The sequence below is a fragment of the Pristis pectinata genome, chromosome 16 (genome assembly GCF_009764475.1).
Source record: "Pristis pectinata isolate sPriPec2 chromosome 16, sPriPec2.1.pri, whole genome shotgun sequence".
Classification (NCBI taxonomy): domain Eukaryota; kingdom Metazoa; phylum Chordata; class Chondrichthyes; order Rhinopristiformes; family Pristidae; genus Pristis; species Pristis pectinata.
In genome coordinates this window covers 6,266,561-6,281,805 of record NC_067420.1, presented here as the reverse complement: position 1 = coordinate 6,281,805, position 15,245 = coordinate 6,266,561, and the positions used below count along the sequence as shown (strand labels likewise).

At 41.9% G+C, this 15,245-nt stretch overlaps 1 protein-coding gene across 1 annotated transcript in view; it reads right to left on the bottom strand.

The window, feature by feature from the left end:
- Window positions 1-15,245, bottom strand: part of ppp4r1l (protein phosphatase 4, regulatory subunit 1-like) — a 61,532-nt gene that overhangs the window by 2,288 nt on the left and 43,999 nt on the right. The window contains exons 12-19 of the mRNA XM_052031712.1: window positions 14,774-15,036; window positions 13,066-13,158; window positions 10,389-10,574; window positions 7,752-7,913; window positions 6,849-6,949; window positions 5,174-5,294; window positions 4,016-4,150; window positions 2,737-2,878 (exon numbers count right to left, since the gene is read on the bottom strand). Of these exons, the coding sequence (XP_051887672.1) occupies window positions 2,737-2,878; window positions 4,016-4,150; window positions 5,174-5,294; window positions 6,849-6,949; window positions 7,752-7,913; window positions 10,389-10,574; window positions 13,066-13,158; window positions 14,774-15,036 (1,203 nt within the window). The remainder of the gene's footprint in view (window positions 1-2,736; window positions 2,879-4,015; window positions 4,151-5,173; window positions 5,295-6,848; window positions 6,950-7,751; window positions 7,914-10,388; window positions 10,575-13,065; window positions 13,159-14,773; window positions 15,037-15,245) is intronic.

The window sequence follows — 15,245 nt, the reverse complement described above, 5'->3', positions numbered from 1 at the left end:
CCTCCCAAATCTCAGCATGAGCTTTGGTACTCCAATCCTAAATGCCAAGGTCCCATCTGAGGCACGAACCCTTTGCTGTGCCACAATCCAAGGCGGTTCTCCAAACTGATCATGCGCAAGACTTTCCTTAGCAAGCCGAGCAGAAATGAGCACAGACAGCATATTTTCCACTGAAAGTTAGCCAGATAGGTCCTCCCAGATGTCCACACATGTACAGGAGATAAGAACGAACTGGGGCTGTTTATGTTTCTCAGACTGCTGAGAACATTTGTAGAACTAACTTGGATGGTAGTTCCAGGCTATTTCAACGAATAGTATAGAAACAAACACAAAAAGTGCTGGAGGAACTCAGCCAGTTGGGCAGCATCTATGGAGGGAAATGGACAACTGATGCTTCGGGTCGAGACCCTTCATCTGGAAGTCCAGATGAAGGGTCTTAACCTGAAGCGTCGTCTGTCCATTCCCCCCCAACAAACGCTGCCTGACCTACTGAGTTCCTCCAACACTTCTTATGCTGTTTCAGATTCCAGCATCTGCAGTTTCTTGTGTCAGCATATGAACAAACATGGGACAGGATCACTATTTAGCCATTAAACTACTGGAAAATCAATAATGTACTTTTATTTTTAAAAATAAACTCAATGATTCATAGAGGAGAAGATATTAATAACTGAAAGGGAACATGGCTTTCCAGTCACAGTGATACACGTGACCATTTTAAAACCAATTCCTGGAGATTTTCCACTTCACCAGATTCACATCCAAGTAGTTGACAGGTAGTCAGTAAGCTCTCAATTCATGTTCAGATATTTCCGAATTTACAAGGGACAGGTGAGACAGCTCAAATTATACCCAGACTCAAACTTAGGACCACCACAGCAAGATATCTGCTTCATAGGAAAACCAGCCAAATCCCACAATTAATAACTGAAATGTGGCATAGTGGCAAAACTGTGGTGAAAGAAATTCAGTGGGAATATACCAGGTACCTGCAAAGACAAGCTAGAATAGTGAGAGGAGGCAAGGGTATCATAGCTATAATATCACAGCATGGAAGGAGACCATTCAGACTATCCTGCCCACAATGGTCTCTCCATGAGTAGTCTAGTATGCTCCTTTCCCTGAAGCCCTGAAATCTTTCCTCCCTTAAGTACACATCAAACCCCTTCTAACTGTCATGATTGAATGGTTCTGCCTGGCTTCCAAACAAGAATCCAAGTCATTACATAAGAATTATGCAATAACCATTCATTGCATAAGAATTGTATCCCCTCATTTTACCCTGGTTCTTTTGTCAATCATCAGAACTCACTTCCTCTGGTTCTTGACTCTTCTACCACTGGAAACAGTTTCTCCAGGTTTATGTTGTCCCAACCTGTGATTGCTTTGAACACATCAATGAAGTGACCTCTCCGTCTCTCTGGAGAAAACAATCTCAGCTTCTCCAGTGATTTGCATAACGTAAGTCTGTCATTCCTAAAACCATATTCCTCAATTTTTTTAAATAATATTTTCTAAGCCTTTCACATTCTTATTGGATACCATACTCTAGTTGCAGCCTAATCCGCATTGCATCGTTTCAACACAACTTCTGTGGGAGAGAAATCCTGTTGCAATGAAATCTATACATAAATTTCTTTCGAAGTGTGTGTGTGTGTTTCTGCAGAAGACCTGATGGTCATTCAAAACGTTACTGTAGTGATCCCAAGGCAGTTCCAATAAAAGAACTGAGCAAAGCTGAGATGGTTAAGTATCTGTGAGGGAGGTGATGGTAAACAATGGCGGAGGTGCCACGAGGTGCCGTCTGGGTTGGAGCTGGAAGGTCACATGGGGAATTAAGTGGCAGTGGCATGTTTGACACTGGAGCCAATGAAACCAAGTGGACATGAGCATTGACTGAACGGCCTTTGTGTGAGGATTGAAGGATGAAAGCTAAGCGCGTGGAAGAAAGAGTCACACAGGCTTACGGACAACATGGGAAAACAGGGAAGAGGGAAATAGACTGAGAACAATGTCACCTGTACCTCAGGGGCTTCAGACACCAAGTGTTTAGGGCTGTGAACTTCTATGTGTGTAGAAATCTGGTCAACAATCGCCTGTTCTTAATAGGTGTTGTTGACCAGATGTCTACACACACACACGTCGAAGGGACTTTGACTGGAATAGTCAACTCTGTTTATCTTTCTACAGCTGCTGCCTGACTTGCTGAGTGTTTCCAGCATTTTCTGTAAATGATGTGCCCTCTAGTGGGCAAGACACTGAACAAGAATGTTATTATAAAACTGGCCAGGAGCACCTTTCCATACAAGGGTTTGTGGAGATCTGGAACTCTCTTTCACAAAAGAATATAGATATTGGCAACTGAAAATTTTAAAATGGAGGTTAATAGGATTTTATTAGGTGCGTGTTTCAAAGGACATGGAGCCAAGATGGCAAAACGGTTGACAGATGAATTTGTATAATGGCAAAGCATACCCAATACCTCACGTAAATGTCCAGTTAAGACGAGGTGGATCACTACTGGAATAACAATTATTGGAAGTGCACAAGTTGTTCACTGTTTTAAATCACTGATGCTATCATCCAGGAATGCTTCATACTTCCAAAAGCAAATATACTTGAAATTTGCATTAAAAAAACCAATCTGAAGCGTTAACTCCATTTCTCTTTACAGATGCTGCCTGACCTGCTGTGTATCTCCAGTATGTGCTGCTTTTATTACATTTTCATACTTGCCTTTCTCCAGTAAAGTATGCCTCAGTGCCTTGGCCAGCAGCACCCGAACATTCGGGACCGGATCAGTGGCTAAACCAAGCAGGCTGGGAAGAAGGTGCTCCACAAACTGATTAACGGGCATGCATTCTTCCTCCACTATCGCCTGTGCAGAAACAGCAGAGATTGTTTTCATTTAATGCTATTTACCTTTCCTTAAGTTTTCTTGCCTTTAGTTTTTGAAGGGTGCCATCTCGTAAAATATTACTGCCAGGATATTGAAAATAACTAGCTATGTGATCTAAAACCAGTTTGATCAAGTGTAATTAGAGACTGTGACCAGAGAAATTCAGATGCGACCCTGATGCGGTTTCAGGGTCTAGGACACATGACATCATTCCCTTTTGGGGCATTGGCAGGGAACTGCGACCATGTTGCCTGGGGGCTCTATTGGACCCATGGAGTTATACAGCATGGAAACAGGCCCTTCAGTCCAACTGAACAAGTTGCCTGTCTGAGTTAGTCCCACATCCCTCTAAATCTTTCCTATCCACGTACCTGTCCACTGTTAGTTTTAAAATCAGAGCCAACTTGGGAGGGAGGTGAGCAGGTTGGTGAGAAATTTACCCAAATCCTTGGGTTGGACCACACCTCTCCCACCACCACCACTATTCCAACTGCATGTCAATACCCTGACCTGTGGACCACCACCCACCTTCATGCTGGGCTCCTCAACCCTCCTTGCAAAGAACATCAGCCTCCTCAATTACACCTCCCTCCTTCCGCGTCTTCACACCACACTCCCAATCTCCCCAACTGTTTCCCAAAGCCCTGATGTGATCCTCCACAACCTGAGCAGACCCCACTGGACTCCGCCAGCTTCCCTGGAACTAGGCTAGCCTCCACAATCTCTACCCAGCCACTCCGACACTGTGCTCCAACCCACACCTCCCACCCCCCCCCCCCCCCTCACCCACTGTTCAGTCAGTGGATTTAGCCCTTAGCCCCAAGTGAATTTTGATGTGGTGGGACAATGACTAAAATGGTAATTTTTAGGGTTGGGGTTATGCCAATGCAATGCACCCTTTAGGATGCTTTCAAGTTTCCTAGCATACAAATCATACCTGCAACACAAGCCCCACCCAGTGACCATTTGTGCAGGAAGCATCACCAAGGTTTTTAATTGAGGCTGGCAGGGGGAAGCAAACAAACCACAGACAAACTCTGTTCGGTTCCCTTACCTTCTAGCCTACCATTAAATAAGTCACCTTAATACAAGAAATTATTTGGCCCACTCACTTACCTGGCAGATGAAAGCAAATGCCTGCCGTCCAGTCCACTTGGCGCAGTGGCAAAACCGAAGAGTGAGTTCATTCATGAAGTTCACAGCTAATGACTCTGTGGCAGATGCATAGAACTTCCTTAGGATCTCTACCACCTGTTCACAAACAACAGGAAGGCTTGTTAGCAAGCACGAGCAGCAGGAAAAGGAGAAGCTTCTGCTAAATATTTCAATTTGTCCATTGATCAATAGACGCTGTCACAATCCAGCCTCTGTATCACTTCAGTAATCCCAGAGAATTATATATTTTTTAAAAAAATCAAATGTAGTGCTCAGTTCCACTTTGATTTTATTCCAACCCTTTCAATACAAAATTGGTTCAGCCGTCTACTCTTTCAGACACACCTTCGTCCTGACCTTGTTTCATTATTGAATTCCAAAATGCTGACCCCTGGAACTTTAACTGCTCATTTCTCTGCAATAACGCTGACATTTTCAACATTTGCAAATTTTTGTATTTATTTAGGGACTACTTCAAAAAGTATTTTTTTTCCCTTTTGGTAGCTGGAAGTCATTCCTGGATCATTCAGAATGCCTAATTATCTGACTGTGCAAGAGTCCTCCTGTTTCATAAAGGTCAGACAAATAGAACCAGCAGCTCTTGGATACCAAACCACAATGGCTTGATGATGCCACAACTGCTGGAGTACTCTGAAAATCAAACTTTCCTAAAAACAAAAATGCTCGAGGTAAGCAATCATTTGAAAACTAACAAAGAATTATGTATGGAAGAATCAAATGGGAGCATTATTTAAATATAATTAGTATGATACAGCCCATGCAGTAAAACTGCTGTCAGATTGTTTACATCCACTTGAACAGATCTCATCTTAAAACTTCACTGAAAGGAGCTACAGACTGCAACACTCAGTACTGCACTGAAATGCCATCTGTAAGTGAACACCCTCAACTTTCTGACAGAAAGGAGAAATTGCCAGAGCCTAGTTTATGTTTCCATTTTCCACTCTTGGTAATGCTAGAGAGGCAGCCAATCATGAAGCCTCCCTGGAGTGATCCCAGCCACTGGCCTGAATCCTAAGGGAAAAGTAATGAGAGCCATACAAGACTGAAATATGATCAAACAATAACTTGAAACAGCAATGCTTGTCTTGTGCTCACCAGCTTGAAGGAAATCCACCGAACCTCAGCAACCTTATCAGAACAGAGTGACAGAGCGATGTGTCGCAAGTAGTCATGCACATCGTTGGGATTGTACAGTTCCAGCAGCAAAATTACTTGTCTGAAATTGGCCAAGACTACATTAGTGTTGTTTTAAACTCGAACTCTATACACAATCGACTCCAAATACAAATGACTCTACGATTATATATACTACACTTAGCTTTTCTTCAAAAGTAGATCATGAGATTACAACAACAATATTAATAAGGCCAGCGTGCACACTCTCGGGCATCATCGATACATGGCTTGCATCACGAAGAATAAGAGCAGGCACATGATTTGTCAACTTTTTATTTAGAATATTATTTTTAATTATTAATAACATTTTTGTTACTGTGCTTTACAAATCACCACAGAGTGGCGACACTTGCAGGCTGCCCCCCAGCACATTCTCAGTAACGCAAAAAGACACATTTCACCGTGTTTCAATGTGTATGTGACTAATAAATAAATATCTTGTAACATAAGATGACCTATTAAAACACAGAAACAGGCCATTTGGCATGCTTACTGTAGATACAAGTCCTAGCCTTAACTTTAAGTGTCAACTGTGGTCCCACATCTCATGGAGTCACCGAGCCACAGAAAGATACAGCACAGAAACAGGTCCTTTGGCCCACTGAGTCCGGACCAACCACCCATTTACACTAATCCTACATTAATCCCATTCTCCCTACATTCTAACTCACCTACACGGCAGGGGTAACTTACAGCGGCCAATTAAATCGACCGACCTGCACATCTTTGGGACGTGGGAGGAAACTGGAGCACCGGCTGAAACCAACGGGGTCACAGGGAGAGCGTGCAAACTCCACGCAGACAGGATTGAACCTGGGTTTCTGGGGCTGAGGCAGCACCTCTAGTAGCTACGCCACTGTGCTGCCCCTACAATCTCTTTGATTTCTTCAACCATCAGTATAACTTCTTTAAATGTTGACATGTTTTCTGCTAGGAACACTAACCTTTAGATGCATTTACAACAGCCTCACATTCTCTTGTGTATAAAGCTTCACCAGCTTTCTGTCTGAATTTTGCCTATTGTACCTTCTGCCCACATGGTCCCTTTCCAGACCCCTTCATCTGCAAATATTCTAATGCACCTTCTCCGTTCCTAAGTAAACCCAAGTTTTTCTTCAGCATTTTAAACACCACAAAGCAAATGCATCGAGCCCAGTGATATGATACCTAACTAATGAGTAACTATTGTACCAAGGTGCTGGTGAGCAGTCTGTGAATTGAAGAGCTTTGAAGTGGATTGCTCAAGGAAGAATGGGATTGCTGGAGGTCACTGCACCAAAGGCTGCTTGGACTTCAGTTTTCTTACAGTCTAACCAGTGAATTACATCTTTTTACCGTTGTACTGTGACCATCATCAACAATGAAGCCATTTACTGGGATATTACTCTTAAAACTTTATAACTTTGAGCTCATATAGATTTGGAACTATGCATCAGTTTGAGAATACAGGCTTATTCGTCACATTTTTCCAATAAACTGAACCTAGCCAATTAATTTAATGCTTTAATTCACATTGAAGAAGAGTTCTCAATCTCACGGTTGCAAAAGAACAGTTTCAGATCTTTATGACGAGTAGAAAGCACGGAATACCTACTCTGCTAATTCATATCGAAAACGCCAATTCCTGCTGTTATCTGTTACCATGAACTCTTGGAGCTGGTATAAGTAATCACGGCGCTTGTCCATAGGAAGCAGCTGTGAATAAGCACAATATAATAAGCTCCAGGGAGGACAGATACAAGCAGCTAAACAGCTTTCACAATTTGCTAAATGAAAACAATTAATTCTCAAGAGACCAGTGATCTCAAATTTCAGAAGTACATCCCTGGGTTCGGAGGTCTTCACATATAATAAGAATTGGAATATTATTGTCACATGTAACAAGGTACAGTGAAAATCTTATCATACATACCGTTCATACAGATCAATTCATTACACAGTGCATTGAGGTAGTACAAGGTAAAACAATACAGAGTGCAGAATAAAGTGTAACCGTTACAGAGAAAGTGCAGTGCAGGTAGACAATAAGGTGCAAGGTCATAACAAGGTAGATTATGATGTCAAGAGTCCACCTTATCATAGTAGGGAACCGTTCAATAGTCTTATAACAGTGGGATAGAAGCTGTCCTTGAGCCTGGTGGTACGTGCTTTTAGGCCTCCCATGGAGGGGAAGCTGTTTTTCGTGATGTGCTGAGCTGTGTCCACAACTCTCTGCAGCTTCTAGCAGTCACGGGCAGAACAGTTGCCGTACCAAGCCATGATGCATCCAGATAGGATGCTTTCTATGCTGCATCGATAAAAATTGGTGGGGGGGTCGATAAGGACATGCCAAATTTCATAACTAATCAGCACAGAATCTCACTTTTTTTTTTATTGTGCACATCCAATTTTATTTCACCTACATTTATCACGTGTATATTTAAGAGTGCACAGTTGTGATAATAATTCAACTTCAGAAACTTCAAATTGAATGAAACATTGATCTAATGAAGCTTACTTTCAAGAAGTCGTACAGATGCTTCAGGACTCCAATTCGCACTTCATCCAGATCCTTCAGGAATCCATTGAAAATGGGAAGCAGATCAGCTGCAGTTAGCTGATCACCGAGGATCACAGCCAGCTCATGTATTGAGAAGGCCAGTGTTCGCCGGACTTTCCACTGTCAAAGATTAATTACAAAAAAATCAGAAAAGTAAACACTTAGAAGGCTTTAACATGCTCAAAGCCATTTTATACAATAATTATGTAATTTACCTCTGTGTTGTTTATTGGACCTTGCTATGCACAAATTGGCTGTTGTGTTTCTTATAATTACAGCAGTAACTACATATCTGGTAATAATCATCAGCTTTGAAGTACTTTGGGACGCGACTAAGAAGATGCCATGTATATCCTTTACTCGGACACTTTAAAATGTGTCCAAAATCAGAAAAAAAAATCAATTCTTATTGTCCTTTAGCAGTACTTTTTGATATTTTATTTAGATAACACAGGTTGGCCAAGTTCCCACTCACTACGTGATATGGGAAGTAAAGGGTTAAACTGAACAAACAGGGGATATGGCTGACAGATGTCTTTAATAAGCCTCTGTTTAAAAACATTGGGTAGATATGAATTTGTCATGGATGACAATCAAAAAAATCCCTGCAGTCCACTCTTAGAAATAAAATGTGAAACTTGCAAAAACTTTAATAGAGAGATTCGGAGAAATGCCTTTTTGAGTTCCCTGTAATGCTGCGCTGAGACTAACAGTGTCAGCCCAGAGTTCCCCATGTTGGAAGCCATAACATAACAGAACTGGACTTAAAGGGACACAAAATACTTCCAGCCACAGGGGAATGTTCCCAATGTATAAATGAATGCCATAATTATGGGAGGCAGTGTGGCAAAGTGCTCCCAAGGTATCAGAGCACCCTGGACAAACTGTTGAAGAACAGTGCCTGCGGGAGCAATGTCCTTGGGGTAAAGGGGTCATTGAGACCTCAGAGTTACAGCCAGACATTCCTGGCAGGAAATTACCAGAGAGCCCCCTGCAAGGGCATGAGTGCAGTCCAGGAATACCTGCACTTCGGAGAAGACTGCAATGTCAGTCCTGTGTGCTGGAGGAAGAGATCAAATCTTCTCGTCCTACATATGGAGTTTGGGTGACTTCCCTAATATAACCGTGAGCAGCAAATGACATTGCAAACATTGGCACCAACTGCCTGGAATGAGTCAGAGGCCAGGAAGCTGAGAATGACTGTGGCCTTGACCTGTGAAGCAGTCAGGCCGCAGGTGAGGTTGCATTAAGGTCCTAGGTCACAAAACTCAGCAGGAACAACAAACGTAGTTTGAATGTTGGCCTATCACACAGCACAGTTTCAGGGGGAACAGAACTGGCAAAACTTGGCTGTTCTGTGAGTAAATACCACTTTTCAGGTTGAAAGTCTCATTGCAGATGAATTTTGCTTGTTGCAATGTCGTTTGAGGAATTTCATGCTGGAAAAATGTGTTATGGAGGATAAAAATCCCATCAAAAAAAAAGTTGCCCGTGGTGTATTAGACACGTAGAAACGTGTAAGGTTGTTCCATGCTGGTTAGGCCAACTTTTAACTGCACAACGTCATTGTTTCAGAATTATGCAAATCAATTTCCAGCCCCAGAAAAGTTGCCTCTTGTATGTGGGGAATGGTACGACCTGGGGAGAGTTAACGGGAATGTGGCAAGAATAATAAAAAGAAAGGTGAATAATGTATGATTAGTGTAAATGGCTGATCATACATCAGACTCGGCAGGCCACAGGGTCCGTTTCCATGCGGTACGACTATGACTCTTCTTCAATAAACAGAACATTGGCTGCACACAGTTGCAGAAGAGAAGCCGAACTCATGAAATACTGAAGGACGGATTGGTGATGAGAAATCTCTGGTTTGTTAGGTTTTGCCAAGTAGTCATGAAGGAAGATTTCCTTCCAAAGTACATCTCTCATGAATCCAATCGCTCTAATTTATTTTGGTAATTTGCAGGACGGAAAAGGGAAAAAAGAAAAATTCAATGTGAGTCAATGATGAATGTGCAAATTCAAGTTAGCTTTGGGAGCTGATAAAAGAAAGACATGACAGTTTCAGTATGAATTTCACACAGGCAGATTTGGAAGCTAGAATAACCTTACAAGGTGCTGCATCCTTCTTTGCTTCTTTATCAAGCATACATTGTTTTAATTTGTTTTCTCCTTCCATCCTTGGGCTTCGCCTAGAATAATGGGGCAAAAAACAAACTGCTGGAGCAACTCAGTGTGTCAGGCAGCATCTGTGGAAGGAAATAGACTACTGTTTTGGGTCAAGACCCTTCATCTGGACTCTGCTGCCTGACCCACAGAAGCTGTTCCAGGAGTTTGGTTTTTGCTCCAGATTCCAGCATCTGCAGTCTTTTACCTCTCTGTCTGGGTCCTGGTTCTTCACCCAAATTTCTTCTGAAGAATCAAAGTGGGACCGTGCACCTCTATCCACTCCCCACTCTCATTACTCCCACACAAATCTTTCACCTCCAGTTCTTCCCCACAACTCGTATGTAAATAAGAAACAAATACTTTCCTAGTTCTTATATCATCCATCATTAAATCAAACTCAAGGCAACTTTGGGTTCAAATACTCGCCTGCACATCGGATGCCAGAGTCTCATAAGTATTCTTTAAACAATGCCAATTCTGCCTGCCGAGGGTTAGAGCCACACCTGGGAGACTGTATGCACAGTGCTTTGTTATTTCAGTGTCAACGGTTTGAGCTCGGGAGGGATCTGTCATTGACAGGTACTGGTCCAGCAACGGCTGTGGAATAACATCCTATTAGGGTGAAAGAGCAATATTTTGCAAGTTAGCAAAAATAACCCTCTATAAACTGCCTCAGAATTAAACTTGGGAATGCAAGAAAGATAAAGGATGAACTGAAAGTGCTTTTGGCTGAAAATACCATCACTGTGGCTCACCCGGACAAATAAAGATCCCAACCTTGCAAGTTAGGAAGGGATCATGGGGAAAGGAGGGGGTGGTGCTGAATGCAAATTCCATTCTTAAGCTTAGAGTCGATTCCTTGCAAGATAAATCATAGGACAATAATGCACAGAAAGTGCTAGAAATATTTAATGGGTTAAGAATATCTATACAATGTTTCAGATCAATGACCTTCTGTTTCTGTAACTCCAATGATGTATTTTTACACTGACATGAAAATGTGCAAAAAAAAATCACCCTTTTTTAAAAAAAGATAGAAACATCATAAATCACCAGTTATTTCAGGCGGCACAATAAAACAGCTGATCGAGCCACTGCCTCACTGCTCCAGCGACCCGGGCATGCCTGTGTGGAGTTTGCATGCTCTTCCTATGGCTACATGGGTTTCCTCCCACATCCCAAAAATGTGCAGGTTGGTAGGTTAATTGGCTGCTGTAACTTGTCCCTACTATTGATAAGATAGAATGCTGGGGAATGAGGAGGGAGTAAAATGGTTTAGGGCAGGATTAGTGTAAAAAAAAATGGGTGCTTGATGATCAGCGTGGATTCATTGAAGTGAAGGGACTGTTTCCATGCTGTATCGCTCTGTGACTCACAGAAAATGAAGAGCTGTGAACTGGTATAACTGTTGGGATGCAGAAATCTCTCAAACAATGGAGGAAAGTTAATGCAACTAATTTGTTTCTTCTGATATTGGTTGAGTGAGGAAATATTAATCAGAACATTTCCCAAAACATCTTTAAACAGTACCGTGGGAATTTTTTTCTTAAAAATCCACCTAAATGCAGCAACAGACAGGGAACACCAGTTTTATGTCTCAGCATAACAAAGACATCTTCAACACGTGACAATACGGCAAAATTTGTGCGCAAGAACACAACCAGCTTCTTACTTAAAGCAAGAATATTACAAAGAATATCATGCCTTGGATCACTCTAATGCTGTTTGTGAAAGTTGCTTAAAAAGGGAGAGAACTCGAATGCGAGGTTCACAGAACAGTGTCAGGATTCCCTGTGTACAGCCACCTGAGCCTGACAGTGTTAGTTTCAGCCCAGTGTACCCCTTTAATGTACTGTATGTCTTGGCAGTAGTTATAAATATAATGGAGCAGGTGTGATCTTTCCAAGCAGCTCTTAAAAGGGACAAAACAGTACATAAAGCAGATTTGCACCTACGGGGAAGTGTTGCCAGTGTGTGGTTGGGTACTGAAGTGATGGGAATTGGGTGGGAGGATGCTTCCAGTGAGTTCAAAGAAACCTGGACAAGCTAGTGAAGTACAATGCCCGCAGACGGTTGGTTTGCACCCAGGAGCCACAATGACCATCCACATGAGATTATGTGCAAGGACATAGGCCATAGATCTCAGTAAGGACAAAGAATGAATGGAGTTTGAGTGTTAGCTCTTTAAATAGCATGGATTGGAGGGGTTGAGGGGAGAATGTGGTTAGTAAACCTTGATTGCTCTGTGAGTAAATAAGAACAGTAATTTTTCCAGAGTGAGATTGAAAATATCACTGCAGTTGAATTTTGCATGTTCCACAGCTGTTGATGTCATTCTGGGGAGCATAATGCTGGAGGGAAGTGTTAGGGAGAACAAAAATCCTTCCAAAAGAAAAACGAAGAAGGGAACCTCCCAACAGATGCCATGGAACATGCATAAAATTGCTCCAGTTCAACTTGCACAGCACTTGTTTTTTTGGAGCTGGGCAAATGAATTTCTAGCCTCATCTCTAAGTATTTTCTTCATTTTATGCTCTTCTAACTCCAGCATCTGTTCTTCCGTCAATAGTGCCTGTGTGTGTAGCCCTTTAGTCCCAAGCTCTGAAATTCCCTCTGCAAACCTCCCCTATTGTGGTGTCAAGTTTTGGTCTGATTCCAATTCTGCTAAGTGCTTTCGGACATACTACTATGTTACAGTTACACACACGTGGTCGCTACATTCTGGTGAAGGGGACGGACAGCGGAAAAAAAATGTTGAACAGGAATGCACAGAGTCACCTCCCAAGTTATTTCCAAAACAAAAGAAAAAAAGTAGGCTACTAGTTGGAGTGTCAAATGGAAGCCATCATACAGATCTAAATGGGCAGGTTAGCCTACAGCATCCCAAATCTGAACTCAACGACCATTTACCCACTTTATTTCCATTGGGGGCCATCAGATGGTTTGCTTCTATGCAACTGGGCAAATCTGGCTCCTTTGCCCCTTTACTATCAGGTTAGAAAAATCAGATGATTACTTAAAGATCCTAGAATCTCACTTAAATCAGTCTTCATTAACACGAGCTGGAAACTGCATCATTCTCATAGAACTGAAGTTTACCAACCTGTATTTTTGATTGATCGTCACCAAAAAGCAAACTGTCATCATGTTCTATCTCCAATGACCCAGTATCACATTGCGTATCACTACTCAGGTTCTGAAAATGGAAGAACATACAAAGTGCACACGAGATATTTAATTGTACAGGTATCAGATACTACTACAAATAAACCATCAGCTTCCAAACAAAAACCCCACAAAGGCCATCTAGCAGAGGATTTCCTGAAAATACACAACTCACTTTTGTCTAATTGACTAGTGTCACCAGTTAAGACAATAGCTTGTGTAATACCATGCCCTCTGAGAGAACATTAAAGCTGATACCAGAGTAACAAGGGCTATCCACTATACCTGACTGCCCTACATTTTATATCCCAAGACTTCCTTATTTTATGTAATGTAGGCCCAGCTAGAGAATGAAGTCAAAAGATACAAGGTCCTTCGGTCACTGAGATTTTAAACCCTGCACCAAACATGTTCATTGCTTTGCTGTCTAGCTGACTGATTTTGGTTGAAATGGGCAAGTGACCAGATTGGGGCAAAAAACAAAAATCATAATTAACACTATCAACTCTTCCATAGGTCAACAAAAAGTGACAGGTAGGATTGACTTTAGAATGGCAAAGCATTCAAATTGTATCTTGTGTCTGTTTTAGTTTTTCAAGCCAATTAAGTGCAGGGCTTAATGGAAGCTCCATTTCAACCAAGCCCCTTCTCCACTGGCTATAATCAGACTGACACAGTGGCACCAACACCTTGGGTATTATGTTCTCCAAACCCTCTACCATATTTATAATTGGGATTTTACAATCAGATTTTCCTCAGCATACAGTCTTGCACTGCTGTAGGCAGAGCTTTGCCTACTTTTAACATCATTCCACATCTTCCTTCAAATGGCAACTCTGTTATCAAAGGTCACCATATGGATCAAAGTTCTACCCAAGACTTTGCCCATCATGAAACAGTGCGTGCACACTGTAGGGTCACCAACCCTGTGAAAGTATTTCTGAAGGATTTGTCACATCACTTCCTACCTGCAACAGCTCCACTTTCCACCCAATTCCTAATATCTCTTAAATATATAAGTAACAAATGAAAATGCTCAATGAAAATGACGAAAGCTTGATGCACCCATAATTTTCCACCTGATTTTCTCACAGTTGCTGGACACTCACAGGAACATCTTGGCTATGTATGCTATTTTAGAGCTGGCTGTGTGCAGGCTGACCCAAGGTCAGCATTATGCAAGTCATACAGAGTAACAATTTTCCACTGATAACAGAGTAGATCCTGGTCAGCCTGCCAAGGTTAAGAATGCAACAGCTGCAGATGTTACAGGCCTTGGGCACATACAAGTTCTGTTAAATGCACTTTGAAGCAACTCCACACATGGAGGTTTGGCACAAAGGAACTATATTTCAAAGATGTACAGTTCATAATCAATTATGTTAATGCAGCAGTACCCACTCCATTGTACAGGGAAGTTAAAAACAGATTAATAGTCATTTGGAAGATTGGCTTTCTCTCTCCACAGATACTGCCCGATGTGCTGTTTTTATTTAAATGGCACGGTATGCAACACGCAGGATAATAGGTAATACTACAAGGTATTCAGTAAAATAGCAGGCCTTGCGCCTTTAGTCCTGTGAAACTCCAAGATTTAGATCCAGGACATATGAAACAGCACCAAAACGTGAAAGGTATTAACTTACCACAATCTGTTCATTTTCATTAGATTCAAAGCATTCAACTAAGAGCTCAGTTGACGTCCTTGTAACCTCAGCTGCTGTGTCCAAACCCACTGACACATCATTCTTGATGCACATGGTATCTGTGGGTGCAACAAGTGCTGGGCTGAAGAGTGATGTATCAGCCTGGACTATTTCTGTATTTTCAGCATCAGACAACAAATCTTCATCTGGTGCGGAATCCAATCGTGCAGCTCGAAGTGCAGCACTAATCACCTGTACCTGCGCTGCAAGAGGAAACCAAATATGCCTATTAGAGGCAATCTGCTACAGATTTCATTAAATTTTCAAAGTCAACATGTAGTGCCTAGTTTGAATTATACAGTTCTGTCCTGCAACCAGATACTTCACAATGGACAGTAGATAGTAGCTCTTGTGAAGTATAAACTTACATGGGAAAGGTAGATAAACATATCAATGAAGTGGTCATAGGGTG